The sequence below is a fragment of the Odocoileus virginianus genome, chromosome 5, assembly GCF_023699985.2.
Source record: "Odocoileus virginianus isolate 20LAN1187 ecotype Illinois chromosome 5, Ovbor_1.2, whole genome shotgun sequence".
NCBI classification, from domain to species: domain Eukaryota; kingdom Metazoa; phylum Chordata; class Mammalia; order Artiodactyla; family Cervidae; genus Odocoileus; species Odocoileus virginianus.
In genome coordinates, this window is record NC_069678.1 from 11,570,208 (window position 1) to 11,589,232 (window position 19,025).

The 19,025-nt window shown below is 49.1% G+C and overlaps 1 protein-coding gene across 4 annotated transcripts in view; it reads right to left on the reverse strand.

Annotated features, from left to right (window-relative positions):
- Nucleotides 1-19,025, reverse strand: part of KCNN3 (potassium calcium-activated channel subfamily N member 3) — a 169,764-nt gene that overhangs the window by 121,505 nt on the left and 29,234 nt on the right. For all 4 annotated transcript variants that reach the window (XM_070467430.1, XM_070467429.1, XM_070467431.1 and 1 more), the window contains exon 2: nucleotides 3,017-3,112. In XM_070467430.1, the coding sequence (XP_070323531.1) occupies nucleotides 3,017-3,112 (96 nt within the window). The remainder of the gene's footprint in view (nucleotides 1-3,016; nucleotides 3,113-19,025) is intronic.

Genomic DNA, 19,025 nt, shown 5'->3' on the forward strand with positions numbered 1-19,025 from the left:
GTGTGGATAAGGAAGTGGCAAGCATATCGTTGACACAAGTCCCTGACCTCACCCACCCTGTCCCTGCCCTGCTTCCCAACAGATGAGCAGCGGCTGGCCTCTTCCTACAGAAGAGGTTATCCAAGCAGCCCCTCTGGATAAGCAATCATGCCTGGGATTACACTCCCTCCACTCACTCTCAGGAGGCACGTCCCCTAGCTGGCTGGCACCAGACCTTAATCAGAGAATTACAGAATTGGGGTGTGGCGGGCTTAGGATCCCCAGTGAACAGATGTGGAAACTGAGGCCCAAGACCACAGGGCTAAGTAATGGTCAAAACAACTTTGGAAATCAGACATCTCGAATACAACACCCTTTCATTCAAAACATCCCCTGCAGACACCGGCTCTCTGTCACACGCTGTGGGTCCCTGGAAATACAAAGATTCACAACATCATTGTCCCTGAGGCTGGGGAAAAGGACACAGAACAGAAAACTACAATATGGTCAGGTGAGTACTTATGAAGGCCCTGCTGTCTGGGTCCAAACCATTCCAAATTCCCTCTGGCAAAAGAAGGTCCCACTAGAACTTTCCAGAAGAAAGAACTTCACTGGATAGGTAAGAGGCACAGAGGGAGCCACGTTCTGGTGACAACCCACGTGTTGGTAGGCCAGTAGGATGACGGACTAGGTGGTGGGAGCTGAGCGTGCAGGCAGGGTAGAGAGGAAGTCCAACCACTTACTGGCACTGGGCGGTCCTGACAGTGATGATCTGGTGGGCACAGCTTGTAAGATGAGGCCCAGCTGAGAGCAGTGGACAGAGGTCACAGGAAAGGGACCCACCCTCTTACAAGTTCAGCAAGGTGGATGGTAAGACTTCCATACTTTACATGGGGAAACCAAGGCCCAGAGAAGTTGTTATAAAGGTGTTCTTGGCCCAAGGGCATTCAGGCGTCTAAGCCAGGATTCAATGCCTTCACTGATTTCACTTCGTTGCTCTTAACTTGGAGTGTCAGGCCAAGACAAATAACTAACATAGCATCCTCTGGTGCCCATAATGAGGGCGAAGCAGAGACTAGCTGTGAGGTGAGAAAGGATAGTGTGCCCAGCCAGGTGCTGGCCCCACCACCTGGCCAGAACTGACATCAGAACTGCAGTTGGGTGGGGTCAGAGCTAAGGCTGCCAGCCCTGGGGATGGCAGGACAGGACCCCAAGAGAATCAGAGAAGGGACACCTGGCTCTCCTAGTTCCAAGGCCTGGAGTGGAAATAGCAGCAGTCAAGACGAGTGGACCTACTGTGTGGGTGTGAGGCTGAGACCAGCTCCTTTCCCTCTTCCCCGAGCCTGGCTCACAGATGAGCTTCACTACTCTGTTTCTTTCCCTGGCCTGTGTGACCCCTCTGCACAGGTCAAGGTGATATGGTGTAGTATAGATGCCTCCAGATGAGGGTGCAGGGGCTCAGAGGAACTAAGGAAACACCTGGGTCCCACAGCTGGTTTGGGGTGGGGTGAACCTGGCCGGGAGTCCCGACTGTGACTCCCGGGCCCGTCTCCCATTCCTGCCCATTTCTCCTGCCTGTACTCCTGGCTTCTTCCTGGGGTTAAAGCCCACCCGCCTTGTCCAGGTTGGACCCCACAAAGGAACCTGCTGGGTGGTGTCTGGGACTCTCAGCCTTCACAGCACAAGCTCTGTCCCTGCACCTGTGACCCCTCCGGAGACTAACGAGTCCCCACCTTCTCAATGAGTGTCCTCTGGTCATCAACAGAGTGGAGCCAAGGTGGCCTGCAGCCAAGGCGGCCTGCAGCCAAGGCTCCCTCGCCCGGGCCAGATGCAGTGGCCCCCGACACGCAACGGGAGAGCAGACCACCCTCCCAGGAGCAGGTGATGTTCACCCATCTCTGCCTGTGCACCCACTCAGCCCAGAAACGCTGGGTGACAAGAGGTACGGTATTTGAAGTGTTTTAAAGTTCACAGAGCCCTCTCATACACTACCCATTCATCCTTACAACAACTCGTAAACAGTGGAATAAAAAGCCCCATGTTCCAGACAAAGAAAAATTCACACGTTCCAGTCCAGAGAGGTGACAGGGCTGGCCAGAGACCTGCTGTGAGAAGAGGTCATGGCCGAGTCTCGGCCCCAGCTTTCCCAACTCTGAGTTCTGGTCTTTGTCAATTTCTCGCCTGCTGCCCAGATGGAGATCTATGTGTGCTCCTCCAGCCAAAGGACAGGGTTATATTCATATGTGCATGCAAGTGAGAAAAAACATCTGGATACCATAGAACCACCACCCAGGGCCCCAGCACAACAGGTCAGCCCGAAGGGCCAGGTGATGCGGGAGACCCATTGTCAGGAGAAGATGCCTCCGACCTACTCACTCCTGCCTGCCCTTCCCAGCCCAGGTCATACCATCCTCCTTACAGCGGCCAAACTGGAGTACACCCCAGAGGCCAGGCTAATATTTCTCTGGGTACCAAGTGACTTTTGGGCAGCAAGAAACAGAGACCTCCTCGACCACAGAAGATTCTATTCTATCTAGATTAATAGATTAATAGATTCTATTCTATTCTATTCCTGGCACAGACCAGGAAGCGGTAAACTCACCATCAGACTCCTAGTGTTATCTGGTGCAGTGTCTGTGTTTGTGTGTGTGTGTACACGCAGGCACATGCATGCAAGGGCATAGGAGGAAGGTCTGCTTCACTTGGGAGATTCAATGGCTCACACTCAGAAAAGATCCAGCAAGAGATAGAAAGAGCAAAGTCAGTCCTACAGTAAAGCAGTGCAGAATGAAGACTCTGAGCAGGACTGTCCCCAAAACATGAAGCCATGTTTGCCTCTGGGATAATCACAATGGTTCTAAAGCCCCAGAGCAGAGGCACCTCTGCTCCCACGAGGGCCCAAACTGAAAGAGAAGAGCCACAATCTCGCATACTGTCTGGTGAGATTCTCCAGCTAGTTCCTGAGGGGCAGGGGGCGGGCTCAGCCTGGAGCAGAGGAACGGCCCCAGCATGAAGGGATGTGGGCAAGGGCACCTACCTGGACTTCACGTGTGTGATAGGCGATGATCAAACCCAAAAGGATGATGGTAGACAGACTGATAAGGCATTTCAGGGCCAACGAAAACATGGAATCCTGCAGGAGAAATGGAAAGAGAGGATTAGAAAAAATCCAGGACAGAACATTTCACTCTGAGGCTACATAAAGTGGTGAGAGGCAGTGACAACAAAGGAAAGACTGTCACCAGCACCTCCCAGGAGCAGGATACAGCACAAAGGTAACCAGGTCCCCAAAAGCACTTTGGGCTGGGCCCTGGGCTGGCTCAGTCTCCGCAGCTGCCCTCTGAGCCTCTGTTTTCTAGGGTTAAATCATGTTTGCATTCCTGGGATGAACTCTGCTTGGGCATGATGTATTATGTTTGTTATACATGGCTAGATCCAGTTTGCTGATGTGTTGTTTAGAATTTTTGCCTTCATGCTCATAAGTCATATGAACATAATTCTTTTCTGTGCTGCTATTATCTGGTTTGGACATCGATACTATGCCAGCTTCGGTCTCTCTTTCCTCTTAACAAACCTGAACCAGAGGTCCCTTCCATCCTGACAATGCAGAGTTCTTTCAGGAATGAATGAGAACGTCCTGGTGGTGGCTCTCCCGTTTTAGGTTGAGGGTGCAGAAGGAAGCGAGAGCAGTGGAAGAATTCCTGGAGAGGCAAGGGGCCGAGCACAGGAGCACAGCGAGGTTCCTGGGCAGGAGAAGGGTCCTGAGGGTCCCTTCAGCTGAGGCTGGGGGAGGCACGTGGGTCATTTGGCCTCTGGTGCAGTCCTCCAGCCTCAGGGCAGCTTAGGGGACCCACATGGTTAGCAGCAAGCGTTCCAGACCCGCCCACTGGATCCAACCCCGGACACAGCCACTTACTAGCCATGTGATTTCAGGCTGCCCTCTCTGCCTCTGCACTCAGGGGCTTCCGGCATCAGATGGGGATAATAGCAGTACCTACCTCTCAGGGCTGCTGTGAAAGATAAAGGCACTCTATGAGATTGAAGGCAGGAGGAGAAGGGAAGGACAGAGGATGAGATGGTTGGATGGCATCACCGACTCAATGGACATGAACTCGAGCAAACTCCAGGAGATGGTGAAGGACAGGGAAGCCTGGCATGCTGCAAATCCATGGGGTCGCAGAGTCAGACACGACTGAGCAACTGAATAACAATATGTAAGGTGCCTAGCCCGCTACCCGGCCCTGTGAGGGATGGCTACCGTCATTTCCCTCACCTTCTCTGCAGGGCTGGTACCTCCTGGGCATTTGGAAGCCAGGGAGCAGAGGTGGCTCCCAGTCCCGGAGGAAGGCGGGAACACAGCCCTGCACAAAGGTAGCAGAGAGCCGGCAGTACTTCCAAGCACGGTGTTGTAGCCCCATGCATCCTGAGAGACGCCGGCCACACGAGAAACGGTCCCTGTGCTCCAGAATCATAAAATGCCTGGTGTCTACAAAGCAACTCACTGTTTTCAAGGTGGTTTCACACCTTGTTCTCATCCATCCTCTAGACAGCCCTAGCTCTTTCACCCAACTGTATAGATGCTACAGGTGAAGGCTCAGAGGGGCGAGTGGCTGGGGCCAGGGTTCGAAGCCAAGGCTTCTGACTCACCGCCAGCAAGTGCTCAGCCCACTCTTTGGTAGGAAACAATGAAAATGTGAGAAGTGTCCATTTACACAGACCCAAGTGACAACTTAAGATAACAATGGAAAGTGTCTCAAAGGTGCGTGAGTGCGTCCTAAGTCACTTCAGTCATGTTCGATTCTTTGTGACTCTATGGACTGTATAGCCCCCCAGGCTCCTCGGTCCATGGGATTCTCCAGGCAAGAATACTGGAGTGCGTCCCTATCTCCTCCTCCAGGTCTCAAAGGTGGGATATAATTAATTATCATGTGCAACCTCCAGGAGAGAGGGGGGAGAGATCACTGTCCAAGAAAGCAAGCTTTCGGAGACAGAGGGAGGGGTACCTGAGAACTCCAGCATTAGAGGGGGAGGGGTCCAATATGGGGCAAGCACTGCAATCAGTGGAGGGCTTGGATTTGAGCCCAGGATTCCCAGATGCCCAAGTTTGTGTTCTCAACCACCCTTTGCATGCTGAGATGGAAAGAGAGCAGCTCTCCCTGGTGTCTGCCAATCTACCATTCATTTATTTGATACAGTTCTGGGGCCCACTTAGTACTGGGAACCCACGGGAGAACTCATGCAGGAGCTCATTCTTTCTTTCATGGCAATTTCAACCACTTCTCATTTCTTGAGCACCTGCTAGGTGTCTAACAGTGTGCTAGACACTACAGGGTATTTACAGAGATCCCCTGCCTACCAGAAGCTTCCAAACTGGCTTATACACAGACCTCAACTTTCTATACTATGTAGCACCATCCAGCTGCAGGGAAAGATGTCCATTTTGTTCTTTGCAGATGATGGTCTAATTATAAGCCACTTTTCATTTAGCCTCTTCTATGTTCTATATTTAATGAAGAGCAGCCTGCAATCATTTACTCAGCACACATGCACAGAGATATCTCGAGGAGTACTATGCTGCTCCAATTAAGGGCCCAGGACAAAACAGAACACAATTTCAGCCCTTTGGAAGGTTCCAATCTTTGAAAGCACTATTGGGTGCCTGAAACACCATCCAAACCACAAGACCTAGTGGGGCTGAAGAGCAGGTGGTGAATTCAGGGACACTCAGACTTTGAGGATAAGGCCACTTCCCCTTCAGAAATCAACTGGGAACAGATCATAATGTTTTCGAGCCAGAAATGACCATCACTTTCTTCTCAAAGGGGTCTGAAGACATCTGGGGAGCATCACACCTCCCCAGGGAAGGATTTGGGATCAGCTGCATATTTCAAACTCTAATTAATTTCTTTTGGCAGAAATTAACCAAAATCAGAATCCAAGTCTATTTCCATCATTTTTAGAGGAAGAAATAAAGGGAAAGAGCCCAGATGCTGTCTCCTCTCCTTTGAGCCTCTTCCTTTTGTTCTAAAACTCAAAGCCTTTACGTAAAAGGCAACTCCACCTTCTTCTTGGTTTTGGCCAGTGAAACCTCGTTGGCCAGCTCCAGCCCCATGAGGGGACGAATGTGTACTGGATCAGCGGAAATGAGCGCTACTTTACAGATTTTTTTGCAGTCTCTAGCACATGTCAATAAAAAATAAACCATCAACTATTTTTAATAGCCAAAAATATGTCAAAGAAGTCAGCTGGACTAGAAATGTTTTCTATTTGTTAAAATGCTGAATTATCTTTTCTTTGCTGTCTGCTCTCCAAATAAGCTTGAAATTGATATGGTTCTTTGGATGATGGCAGCCATCAGGGCTGGCTAGCTGCCACATGCCATAAAGAGATAAAAAAAAAAAAAAAAAAAAAAGGAGGGGGCCAAAAACTAAAGCAAAGTCCATGGATAGGGAGCTAGAAAGTCTCCTTCCAGTAGCTCAGGCCTGGCAGCTTGTGCTGGGCATGTGGAAGATTCTTCTCACGGAGGCGAAATAACTCTGGAAGCAAACCCAAGCACCTGTAGGGCTTGAGGGCCTGCGGGACTGGGCTGAGTTGATCACAGCACTCCCTCCCAGCCCAATAAGTCCATCTGGCCCTTAGATGGCAGTGAGTGGGGGCCAAATAGGTGTGTGTACATACATACACAAGCCCTGTGATCACCCCAACCGATCAACCCTTCTCCCCTGCAACTCAGAACTTTTAAACAATAGAGTAATGATCCTTAATACACAAGAATGCTTACGAATCATACCTCAACAGATGAGAGTTGTTTTTTCAAAGCCATTTATTCCTAAATGCTCCCAAATATTAGAGTGGGTAAGCAAATTGGAGACTAGCCAGTGATGGAACACTATGTTGTTGTTGTCACTTAAAGCCACTTTTGTAGAGAATATTTGAAGATATCAGGAAAGGTTTATGATTCAATATCAAGTGATAAATCCAGACCCCAAAACTATATATATATTTCCAATTATTTTTAATGTAAAAATGACTGAAAATATATAGTATGATTCTATTAAGTGTCAGGGTACTCAACTGTATTACCTCTGAGGTACAACAGGTGCTTAATGAGTGCTTCTTGAAATTTTTTAATAATAGTGCTTTTATCTTGACATAATGTTTATTAAGTGTCAACTACATACCAGGTCCCAGACTATGCCTTCTTCACAAATTACTTTGCATCCTTACCCTACAGATGAGGTCATAATGTCTCCATTTTACTGATTAAAAAGAAAACTGAGGGACTTCCCTGATGGTGCAATGGATATGAATCTGCCTGCCAATGCAGGGGACATAAATTGGATCCCTGGTCCAGGAACATTCTACATGCCGTGGAGCAACTAAGCCCATGCTTAGTTAAGCCTATATGCCACAACTACTGAAGCCTGCACGCCTAGAGCCCAGGCTCTGCAATTATAGAGGCCAGGCAATGAGAAGCCCCAGAATTGCAACAAAGAGTAGACTCTGCTCTCTACCACTAGAGAAATCCCACATGCAGCAACAAAGACCTAATACAACTAAAATTATAAATAAATAATTTTTTAAAACTGAGAGTCATAGAGACAATGTGACTTCTCCAAGGTCATACAACTAGCCCAGATTTTAGCTATACATCAGAGTTTTCTAAATACCATGCTCCCCCCATGCCTTCAAAATGAACAAGACTCCCATGTGAGATGCTGAGTTTGTGTCATCCTAGTAGAGGCTGGCTACAGCCATCAGGGTGCTATAGAGGGGATTCCTAGCAGGGAAGGAGGGTGAATTACATTCCTACAAGATGCCCCCATCTGCGTGGTCCCTGTTCTGCTCCAAGACAAGAACCAGCCCTTCACAGATCTATGACTTCTCATTGATGACAACAATCTGTTGTAAAGCACTGCTGTAGGGGCCTGCCATGCATGGTGGGCATCATCAACCCCCTTTTACAGAGGAGGAAACTGAGACTTTGAGATGTCACCTAATTTGTCCAAAGATATGGCCAAAAAATGGAGGCAGGACTTATTCCAGATAATCTGCTTTCAGGTCCCGTGCTCTGTCCACGCATCAACACCCCACCTGCCTGCTGGTCAGACCTTCCCAGCCTCCAGTTTCTGCAGTGAACCTTCTCAGAACCGCTCCAGCCCTTCCTCCCCTGAGGCTGTGTGGAGTGTGATGGAGTGTGTGCCTGGCTTCTGAGCCAGCCGTACAAACTGCTCTCCCCGCCTGCCTTGTGACTTCCAAAGACAAGCCAGAATTGTAATGATTACGGTAGATCTTCCCAGAGACTTTGAAGTCCTAAATGTGTTTTATTGTTGGAACATTTGAAAATAACAGAAAACCACACTTGCAAGCAGAGTCCTGGAGGGGCACTGAAAACAAGTGAAACATATCAGGTAAAAAATGTAGAGGTGCCTTCCCCCAAGAATGAGTATGCATGTGTACATATGAGGCCTATTTATGATCTCTGTCACTGGCTGGAATCCCCAAAGGGGAAGAGGTGAAACCATCTAAAGTATATATCTCCTGAATTAAGATCTATGTTTTATGCATTTGATTTGGGAAATAATTGATTTAGAATTCTTTCTGCTTAATAAGGTCAACTTTTCCTTCAATTTCATGGAGAAGCTCCAAAACTGATTAACATTTCAGCATCAGCTTAATAGTGTGGCTCTAAAATGGCTGTCCTAATTGGACACTCTTGCTAATTAATGCTATGCAAATTAAAATCCAGCCCCTCGTCCACTGGCCGGGAAGACTGTATTCTTGGTTGACGTTCTCTGCTGAGACTCGGCTTCTTTCCTCAACCTGATGCTTTCATACCAGAATCAAACCCCTGACTTCCTCCTTCCTCTGCTTTTCTCCTGCCTCCTCATGATCTCTTATTCTCATTCACCCTCCACACCTTTCACTCTAATGCTCATCTCCTAGCTCAGGCTCATCATCCCGGGTTAAGCCGCCTCATTTAAATACATCCCTGGCTCTTCCTGGAATCCGCAGAGTGACTGCCCAGCCTGGATACCACCAGAATCTGATTTTGGTCACTCATGGCCCAGAGTGGAATCACTCAGACCCTCTGCATCCTTGGATGTCTAACTTTAGAATAAGGAAAACAGGCAAAGCTGCATCATGGGGTGGGAAGGTGGACCCTGGGGGCCTCAGAGGGCACTTGGGCCTCTGACAGGTCTGAGAAGAGAGAAGTGCCAAGAACCCAGGGTGTTTCATAACCAAGAAGTCTTGAGCTGGGCCCTGGGCTTGCCATCAGAGGACCCAGGAGGTCTCAGCCACCTCCATGATAAATGCCTGCCTTTGGACAGGCTGCATCACTCTTCTAGACCTCAATACCCCCCAGTAAAATGAGACTCTTGGACCAAATAGTCCCTGAAGCCTACTGGCTGATGGCACTGGCCATACACTGGCCATGAAATGTACATAGGTCACAGGGACACTCCCAACATTTTTTCCTTTTTTCCCCTTTTCTCAAGCATTTCTATACATGATAAAATTGTGACTGTGAAACAGTCAGCAACAAAACTCACTCATGCCAGCTTCTCCTCAAATAGAACAAGATGGCTAACAAAGAAAATTACCATTGTCTTTTTCTAAATAACATGGGATTTGAAACCAAAAAGCCAGAATTCAAGTCATATCTCTGCTGCTCACTAGCTATGTGCCACTGGACCAGTCACTTAACCTCTCTGGGCCTCTGTTTCCTTCCCTGCAAGCCAGATCTAACAGGATCAACTCTCATTAGTATTGGAGAATACAGTAAAATAATGCATATGGAAAAACTCATTCTTTCTTCACAGAAAGAAAAGCTCACATTCTCTTGAAGCCAAGCACCATTTCTCTCGCTACACAGACGTCAATGCGGGGAAAGTCAGCTGTGTCTCAGTTGTGGGTCAGGGAGGGGCTGCAGAATACCCCTCCAATATCATCAGCATTTGAGGTTTGCAACAATATACAAAGATGCCCACCCCCCCACCGCCCCGCCCAGGCATTTCAGAAAGACAGCTTTGGTGCAGCGGGGTAAACATTCATTCACTCATTCATTCACATTATAAATATTTATGGAACACTTGACTATGCCCAGGCCCCATGCTGGGTACTTGCAAAACCCATTCACCCCCGGGCTGCTGAGCCTGAATCCCACCTGGTAGATGAAGGGCAGGTGCGTAGGGCCTGGAAGAAATGGGCAGAAGGCCCATGCTGAGAGAGAAGATGTACAAGTGGCTCCTTACATCCTGAATGTGAGGTGAGGATCACAGACTAACCAGAGACCAAAGGAGGCTTCAGAGAGTGCCTTCTCCCCAAAGATGCTTTTTTCTGAGCATGCAGGCTCTCTGTGCAGACGAGGAGAGCAAGAGACCGCCTCCTGCTGGATGCCCACCAGGGCTAAGCATCAGCCTGGGTAGTGGAGACCAAGCTGCAGGCACCTTCCCACCTTCCTGAGCCCTCTGTGTAGGTGAGTATGTGTCTTTACCAGGTCCCAGGGGCTGTCACTCACTACCAAGATGGAAGCCCCAGAAGGGTAGTATTTTTCAATTTCATTTGTCCACTTCTACATCCTGGTGCCTCGGATTGTCCTACACACAGTAGGTCAATAAGTATTAGTTGAAACTTGAATATTTGAATGAAGGGGGGAAAATTTTGAGATGTGTCAAGCAGGTAGACACTTCCATCCTGAGCTTCCAAATACATGACAACTAATAAACAATCAAAATAACAGCCATAGGATTTCCCTGGTGGTCCAGTGGTTAAGACCATGCTTCCACTGCAGGGGCACAGGTTCAATTCTTGATCAGGGCACTAAGATCCCATATGCCTGACATAACAGCCAAAACACAAATAAATAAAAAACATAATGGCACCAAACTGGAACATTTCAAATGTCTATCAATCAGAGAACATACCAAACATCTATCAATCAGAGAACATTTCAGATGTCTATCAATCGGAGATGCATAAACAAACTGGGATCTCCATACAACTGAACATCATTCTGTAGTTAACTATTTACATATAAAAAAATAAAGTGACAGCCAGCATCCACTGTGTGCTTAGCATGGCCAGGCACTGGTGTGATGGCTTTAGATCTCAGGACAATCCCAGGGAGGCTCTGTCGCTTGCCCACCATCCCCAAGTGAGGATGAAGTGGTGATCAGATTCTAACCCGGGCCAAAGCCAGACCTCAAGGTCTGGGCTCTCTCCACCCAGAGAGTCTTATGACATATAGGATGCCCACCCATCATCAGAACATCACCCTTTCCAGCCCAGCCTTCCCAGGCGGGACTAATCCCCCACCTCATGGCTCTCCAAGGAGGCCCCAGTCATGTAACCATTAAACCTCGGTCACTTACTACCATGACAGAATACGAGCAACCTTAGGTCAGGTCTGGGGGTCTGCATCATCGTTGTAAGTGCAGCCCAGACCAGGCCTGCAGTGGGGAGGTCAGGCAGAAAACTCTTGTGCAAGGAAGGACCCCAAAGCTCTCAAAATAAAACTCATCAAGTCAGGTTGGCCTGGGGCGTTTCTCTGCAGCCCTCTGAGTTATCACTCCCAGAAGGAAATGAAATCTGATGGCTGAGGGACACCGTGCAGCTAATACAAGGGCATTGGGTCTGAGCAGACGGTGGCCTGGTAATGGTTACTGAAGCCAGCACGATGACCGGGACACCAATTAAGAGGAAACCATCCTCTCCAAGCCTCGGCCCTCCTGCCGTGCAATGCCCCGAGAAAGGACACAGGGGTCATTTGGAAGACCACACTACCAAAATATCAAGTCAGATGGGTCATCCCTAGGGCCACAAACATAATTCCAATTAAGGAGATGGTTTCCTTTACAAGGTCTGAGCAGAGGGGAACTGGCATATCATGAATTCTCTACTGCATGCCTACTTATAATTTATTTTCCTGCCCCACTTACAATATTGGCAAAGATTCCATGCAATTCAATCAAAATTTTTATTACATACTTGCCATGTGCCAGGCACTGTGCTAAGTGTGGGACATCAAAATACACATAATGAGGTCTCTCTTAGGGCAGTTTGGAGCTGGTTGCTCCTGAAGTAGTCAAGAACTGGCCCATTAGGACTTCCAACAGGAAGTAAGCACTTTACAAAAGTTTGTTGGGTGAATGAATGTCGAAAGGTTAGACTTTGGAGCTCAATACCAAGGAAGCATGAAACCGGGAGTTGGGGGGTGGTGCTGAGCCTCCTCACCCCATCAGGGAGAATGCAGGGGGGAAGGGTGCCCACCAGGCACCAACAGCACAGAGGGACCTTGATCTCCACCCCAGAACAATTGAATCAAACCTCTGCAGGTGAGGCCTGGACACTGACATTTCAAAGAACATTTCAGTGATTCAAATGTGCAGGCCAGAGTTGAGAACTGCTCCTCCAGGGCACAAGAAAGAAGCCTAGAAGGCTGGGACTGCCATCACTGTCTTGAGGAAATGCTGTTGAACAATCATATGCATAAGCAGTGGCATTCCTTAGAGTTAAAAAGAAATGTAAACGCCATCTAGTTAAATGGCTCGTGACTCTCCTAAACAGCTCATGAATCTCCATAAGATTCCTGGCATATGGTCATTCATATGCCATTCATATGCCATTCTCTGCTTGATTGCCTCCAGGGACGGGGAACTTACTTCCTATCAAGGCAGTCTAGTCTATGTTGGAAAAGCTCTGACTTTTTCACAGACCTGGCTCCAGCTTTCTGAGGTGCTTAGCCCCTAGTAAAGCTAAACAAACAAATGCCTCTGTAAAGCCTCACTCTGATCTTGGTATCATATGTGCCTATGCAAAAGTCCTCAATAAACAAGCCCCTCCCCAAGACAAATACCAATAAAAATACAAGTACCAGACCTGGAAGCACCCCTGGAAATCAACTTGTCCCCACCTTCATTCTACATGAGGACACTGAGGCCCAGTGAGGCCAACTCAGCCCCTATCAAACACCAGCCTGTGTTGAAACAAAGCTTAGAAGCTGGTTTGGGCGCTCCCAGGCTTAGGCTCACAAGGTAGCTATCCCTGCTACACACCGCCCCCCACCCCCCGTTTCTGAAGATATAAGAGCTCTAAACTTATCTGTCTTCCAAAAGCCTGGATTCCTACCCTGGAAGCCACCTCCAAACCTCTCACCTAGCCACTTTATTTCCTTCTCCAATAAACAATCTGCTCCTGATTACCTTTCATCCTCCTGTGCTTGTGGAATATGCATGCTCTTGGCCAGTCAGCAATTACATCACTCTTATGGTGTCAAAAAGCCCCATACAACCTTCTCCAGCTTTGATGAATGCACACCTGTCACTACGCATCTCATTCTGAAGGTCCCAATCGCCGCCTTCATCTCAGGAGAAGCACACACTGAAGGTCTCTTGTCCTAGTCCCAACATGCATCCTGGCAGCTTGGGGGTCCCCCATTACAGAGAACCACTTAAGCTTACTTCACCCCCACAGCTGTGGCAGAGGCCTACCAGAAGGCTGCTTGGTTTGCCATCACTGTGAGAGGGCTTCTCCTTGCAAATATCCAATGCTACCTTCACCAAGACCATCATCCCCATAGTTCCTCCAGGTGGCAGGGGACCCCTTTTCTTAATGTTCTAGAAAGTTGGAGACAAATAACTGCTTTCTGGATGGCTTGCTTTGAAGTCTTTTTTTTTTTTCCTCTTATTAAAACCTATGTGGCCCCCAAACCAAGAAAACAACAGGAATCACTTTGCTCTGTGGAAGGTTGTGTGTGCACACTGGGTTCCCAGCAAGAACCAAACCAGACCAGGCCAGGTCTGACCCAGGCCTGGGCTTCTCTCTCTCCATCCAGCCCCAGGAGATGCACCAGACTCCTGGAGTCTCTGCAAGAGCTGAGGTCAACCAGTTTACCCAATGAACTGGGTAAACTGAACCTCTTCAGATCAGTAGTCTTTGAAATAAGAATTCCTACCACTTGAGAGCCACAGACTACCCCCACCCTTCATCTCTCAGCCTCATCACCCCCCACAGTTCTCTTCCTTCTTTTCACCCTTCAGCCCCTGGCTCTGTCTGCACCAGAGGCTGCTGCATCAGCAGAAGCAACACCATGATCCCAGCAACACCTTCCAACCTCATCAGAGGCTTCCACAGCACAATTCTCTGCCTACTCCCAGCCTGGTACCCAGATGCAAGCCCACTTCCATCCCCACACGCAGCACAGCCAACCCCTGAGCCTGGCAATGTTTGGGCCAAGTGAAAATTTTAAGATGCCCAGAAATCACATATGGTGAGAAAAACAACCGCCTGGCAGGCTGCACAGACATCTCTGAAGGCTGGAGCTTCCCGGATAAGGAACAGCCCTGTCCTGTGTTTCCCCTGCCACGTTTCCAGGCTTCCCGGAGCAGCAGCCTAAGGACAGCATCATCCTCCTTCCACTTCCACACCCGGGCTCTTGCCAATAAACGTGAGACAGCAAGTCCTCCACTCAACGCACAGACTCAGCGGGAAGAGGCCCCCTCAGCTGTCTAGTCTAACCGCCCAACTTTATAGGCAAGGAAATGGGGACCCATTGAGGGGTTCTGCCCCCAGCCAAGACCCCACACCAGGTAACAGAAAAGGCTTATCTTGCCCTAAGTCTTCTGAGGGCTGGGCTGGTATTTTTGCCACATCCCCATCCTGTCTGCCCATCAGCCACACACCCCCGCAAGGGGTGGGACCCCTCTCTGATTCCTCTCCCACCCCTCTGCACATACTCAGTTCATGTTTGGCGAAGGGACATTTCTTCTATGGCTCATTCAAGGGCAAATCAGGAGAAATAATAATCACCTAGTCCAGGTTCTCTATCTTCTTGCTTAAAACTCGAAAAGCTTAAACATAAATAAAGGGAAATGGTCTGGAAAAATAACCAGTTGGCATGGAACAATTGGCATTTCGGAACTGCATAAGAAGTGGAAATACTGTTTTTCAGAAATTCAGCACAGCCATGAGTTGTTAACTCCTAGGCGCTTGGCACAGGCTTTTCAATTGTTTAGATGTGATGGACGATGTTGATAGAAGTGGTGGAGACCAAACACGGACTATTAATAGGCCGGATGTGGCATTTTTATCACTCTTTCTCACTCACTACCTCTCCGGCACCAAACTGTTGCCAACCTGCCTACCTTTGGCTCTGAGCTGCCATCAATTCCAGCAACAGGGCACCCCAGGAGCCGTAACTCCTGCTCATGTCTGAGTAAGCTTATCCTTGAACCTAAATGGCCAAGGCAGCCAGCCAACATGGGCCGCTTGTGTGTTCAGAACTTCCAGGGAATCACAAGGCCTGAAGCTTCCTTGGATGCAGCCCCCGCCCCACACAGTGGATACAGGAGATAATCACAGCTTAGGGGAGTCAGAAAACTCTCAATTCCCTCCTGTATTTCTCTTATCCACCTCCTCCCTGCAAGAGCTTGAAGCAGTCCTGACTTCAAGGCTGGAGTACATCCACTCTACCTGGTTCAAGTCAGAACTGCTTCAAGGTAGAAGGATCCCCATGGTGCCCTAAAGCAGGGGTCCCCTACCTCCAGGATCTACTGCCTGATGATCTGAGGTGGAGCTGATGTAATAATAGAAGTAAAGTGCACAGTAAATGTAGTGTGCTTGAGTTATCCCGAAACCATCCCCCTACCCCTGGTCCATGGAAAAAACTGTCTTCCATGAAACTGGTCCCTGGTGCTGAAAAGGTTGGGGACTGCTGCTGTAAAACGTACTGCTTCTGGGAATTCTCTCCAGATTCTAACTCTGCACGGATTTACTGAGTACCGATGGCATGTCGGTCTCTGAGGCCACATGTTTTCATACAGGGTCTCACTTAATCCTTATGACAAGGAATTATTGCCCCCATTCGAAAAAGGAGGAAACTGGGGCCCACAACGATCACACCAATAGCTGAGATCATGTGGTTAGTGAGGGGCAGAGTCTTCTGATTCTGAGCTCAGGACTGGAGAAGACCCGAGCAAAGTCCCTGTTGGCATCTGTGCCCTGCATGCCCCATGGGTGTGGTCACTCTACTCTTCTGAAGCCCAAGCTGCAGGGTCTCTCCCTCTGCGCACCATGTGTTTCCCCAGCCCCAGAGTTTCCTGATCCTGGCCAGCTGTCCTCTACCTGCATGTGCTCAGCCACCGGGCAGGCCAGGCCAAAGATCCCAACTGGACTGGTTTAGCTCCAGCACCATCTTTGTGCTCAGTCAGTCATGCCCAACTCTCTGTGACCCCATGAACTATAGTCCACCAGGCACCTCTGTCCGTGGGATTTTCCAGGCAAGAACACTCGAGCGCGTTCATTCTATCTTTGATATCCATTAAATGAGTAAAAAATCCTTTCTTCCTTCCACAGGTATTGTGAAGACCAAATCGTGACTTTGGAAATGCTCTACCACCTAAGAGTTCCCAGAAGCTCCAAACTGTCTTTGCACACAGTGACCATATATATGCAGGTTTTCTCTGGGGAGACCAGTTTCTGCCTATTGTCTGGCATAGTTATTGATATGAATAGCAATATTAATATCATGCTCTCAAAAACATCCCTATTTAGTGAATCACATGATTATATACGTAGCACTTGCTGCCATAGGGTCTCAGAGAATTGGGGGCCCCTCCCTGCCATCCTGCTTCCATGTCTCCTAGCCCCCCCACCCACCTTGTCCAGTGGCAGCGGTTGGGCTCAGTGCTGCCATTAGCAGACCCTTGGCCAGGGTCCCTGTTCCCAGGCTCAGGGACCGGCATCATATTTCTAGATCAAAGCAATTATTAGTAGATAGTTTTCAGCAGGGCAGTGTCAGTGTCACAGTGCATGAATTAACTGTAATTATATGTCACTCTTCTCAGGTCTATTCTATCAATTACGGACAATCTCAGTCATGTGCCTAGCTGCCTTAACCCTCCGTAGCTTGATTTACTAGCACAGAAGAGGCTACAACCATGGAGAAGGCTGAATATCAGAATATATTTGCTATTGAATCATTGTGTCATGGGTGTCAGTTTAGGGCTTCCCAATTTACAAAGCACATTCTTGCAGGTTCTTATTAGATCTCCGGGAGATAGGGAGAGTCACTCCCATTTCACAGATGGGAAAAGTGAGGCTCAGAGTATTTAAGCAATTACCCAAGGTCACCCAGCTAGGAAGCCCAATTCTCCTACTAATAACCTTGTGTTGCCAAAACACTGTTTTGTTTAGCAATCAATGAGCGTGACCTGCACTGGAGCCCTCCAGAATGTGACCCTGGGGCTTCAGTAGTCTGACCTGGCCTCACCCTGAGGCATTCAGGACAGCCTCTGCAAGCAGCTGGAGGCAGGCCTGCCAAGGAGCCTGTCCAACGAATCACATGCTGCAGGCCCACTCTGCAGGCTCACAATGTACCTGGAGCAATTCAAGTGACCTTACCATCAGAAAGAAAAAGAAATGCCAAGAAAAAAACCTTCCTTCTTCCACTAGTCAGCGGACGGAGTTGCTGAAAGTAACCTCTTGCTAGCAGGGGAATGGCAGGACACCCACGGGCCTCAGACACCTAAGGGTATCTCAGTGTTGAGATGGGAGAAGCCAGACAAACACTGCGTTCTACTTCCAGGGTGTTTATTTGGGCTCCTGCCTGTATCTACTCTGCCCTGCCCTGGTTACAGCATGCTAGTCCAATGATCTCTAAGACCCCCCCAGTTCAAAGCCCCATTTTACAGATAGGGGAACTGAGGCACCAAGCTGGAAGGGCCTGCCTATGACCCAGCTTGCCAGCACCTAGCTGAGAGGGAGCAGAGTGGGGCGGGGCAGGGGCGGTTCCCCCCTTGCTGGGTTCTTGCTGCCCATGGCCATGAGCTGCCTCAAGGAACTGGAGGGCCATCTGCAGCGTCTCTCTCATGGGAGAGTTTGCTGCTTCCTTTCTTCCATCTCTCTCTTTCCTCTGCCCTCATCTCACTCTCTGCACTCACATTTCTTTCCTCTTGCATGACTTCTGTTTCCCTGTTTTCCAGAAACAGGGTTAAGTTTCTAGAGTTCTCGGTCTGCACGGAATTCATTATGCTGGAGCCCCCAGGCTCTTACTGTGTGGTCACTCCAGACTCTGGGCTGCTTCATGGCAGGGTCTGGGTCCTATTTGTCCCTCTGTCCTCATTACTTCACACAGGGCCTGGCACATAGTAATGGATGCTCAATAAATACTCAAATGAATGAATGAATGAGTGAGTAGAATGAATGAAAGACCATGTCAAATTCCCCAGGAGAGTCAAGCAAAATGATTCCATTGCAGGTCTGATCACTCAGGTAGTAAATAACACTTAGAAATGGGGGGCAGGGGGATGGAATTTGACTCACTTTTAATTTCCTCATTCCACTAACTAAACAGATATTTATTTGTTTAGAACCCATGGTTTAAGCCTTTAAATGTAACAGCTGTGATCAGAGACCTAGGAAAACAGAAGCCCCAGCCAAGCCCTTCTCCCAGCTCCTCACCCTGGAGAAGTTCTAGGACCAGGAGCAATAACCCTGCAAACGTAGTGGAACAAATGAGGCTTGTGAGGAAAACCTGTCTTTCCAGCCACAGCAGTTTTCAATTCTCCTGCAGAAGGGGCTCGGGGGTCCCTAGGCAGGAAGACCGAATGCTGATGCTCCCCGACAACCACTGAGGTCGATGACTTACTAAGCTTTTAAAACCTCGGTCAGAGCAAAGGGAAAAGATTACACAGGCCAAAGGCACTGACATCTCTCCACGCAGATGTCCTGGCTTCCAGGCGGGGACTCGGAATCAGCTGCCTCTTGTCACTTGGGGCCAGGTGGATTGGCGGTGGGAGGTGGGGGGAGGTTAGGAGGGAGGAGGGGGGATGGTTAGGCCCAGGGGAATGAATTGCTTCACTGAGGAAACCCAGCTGGGCCCAGGACTGTGAGCCATGGGGAGCCAGGTGGGCTGGGGCGGGGGAAAGAGAAGCTGCTCCTGCAGGGGTGGAAAAGGCCAGGCGGCCAGTGAGCTCTGAGGGTCAGGAGGGCGTGTTCTTCCTGAAGAACTCACCCCTCTCCCTCCAGCTGCCACCAGCTGCTGA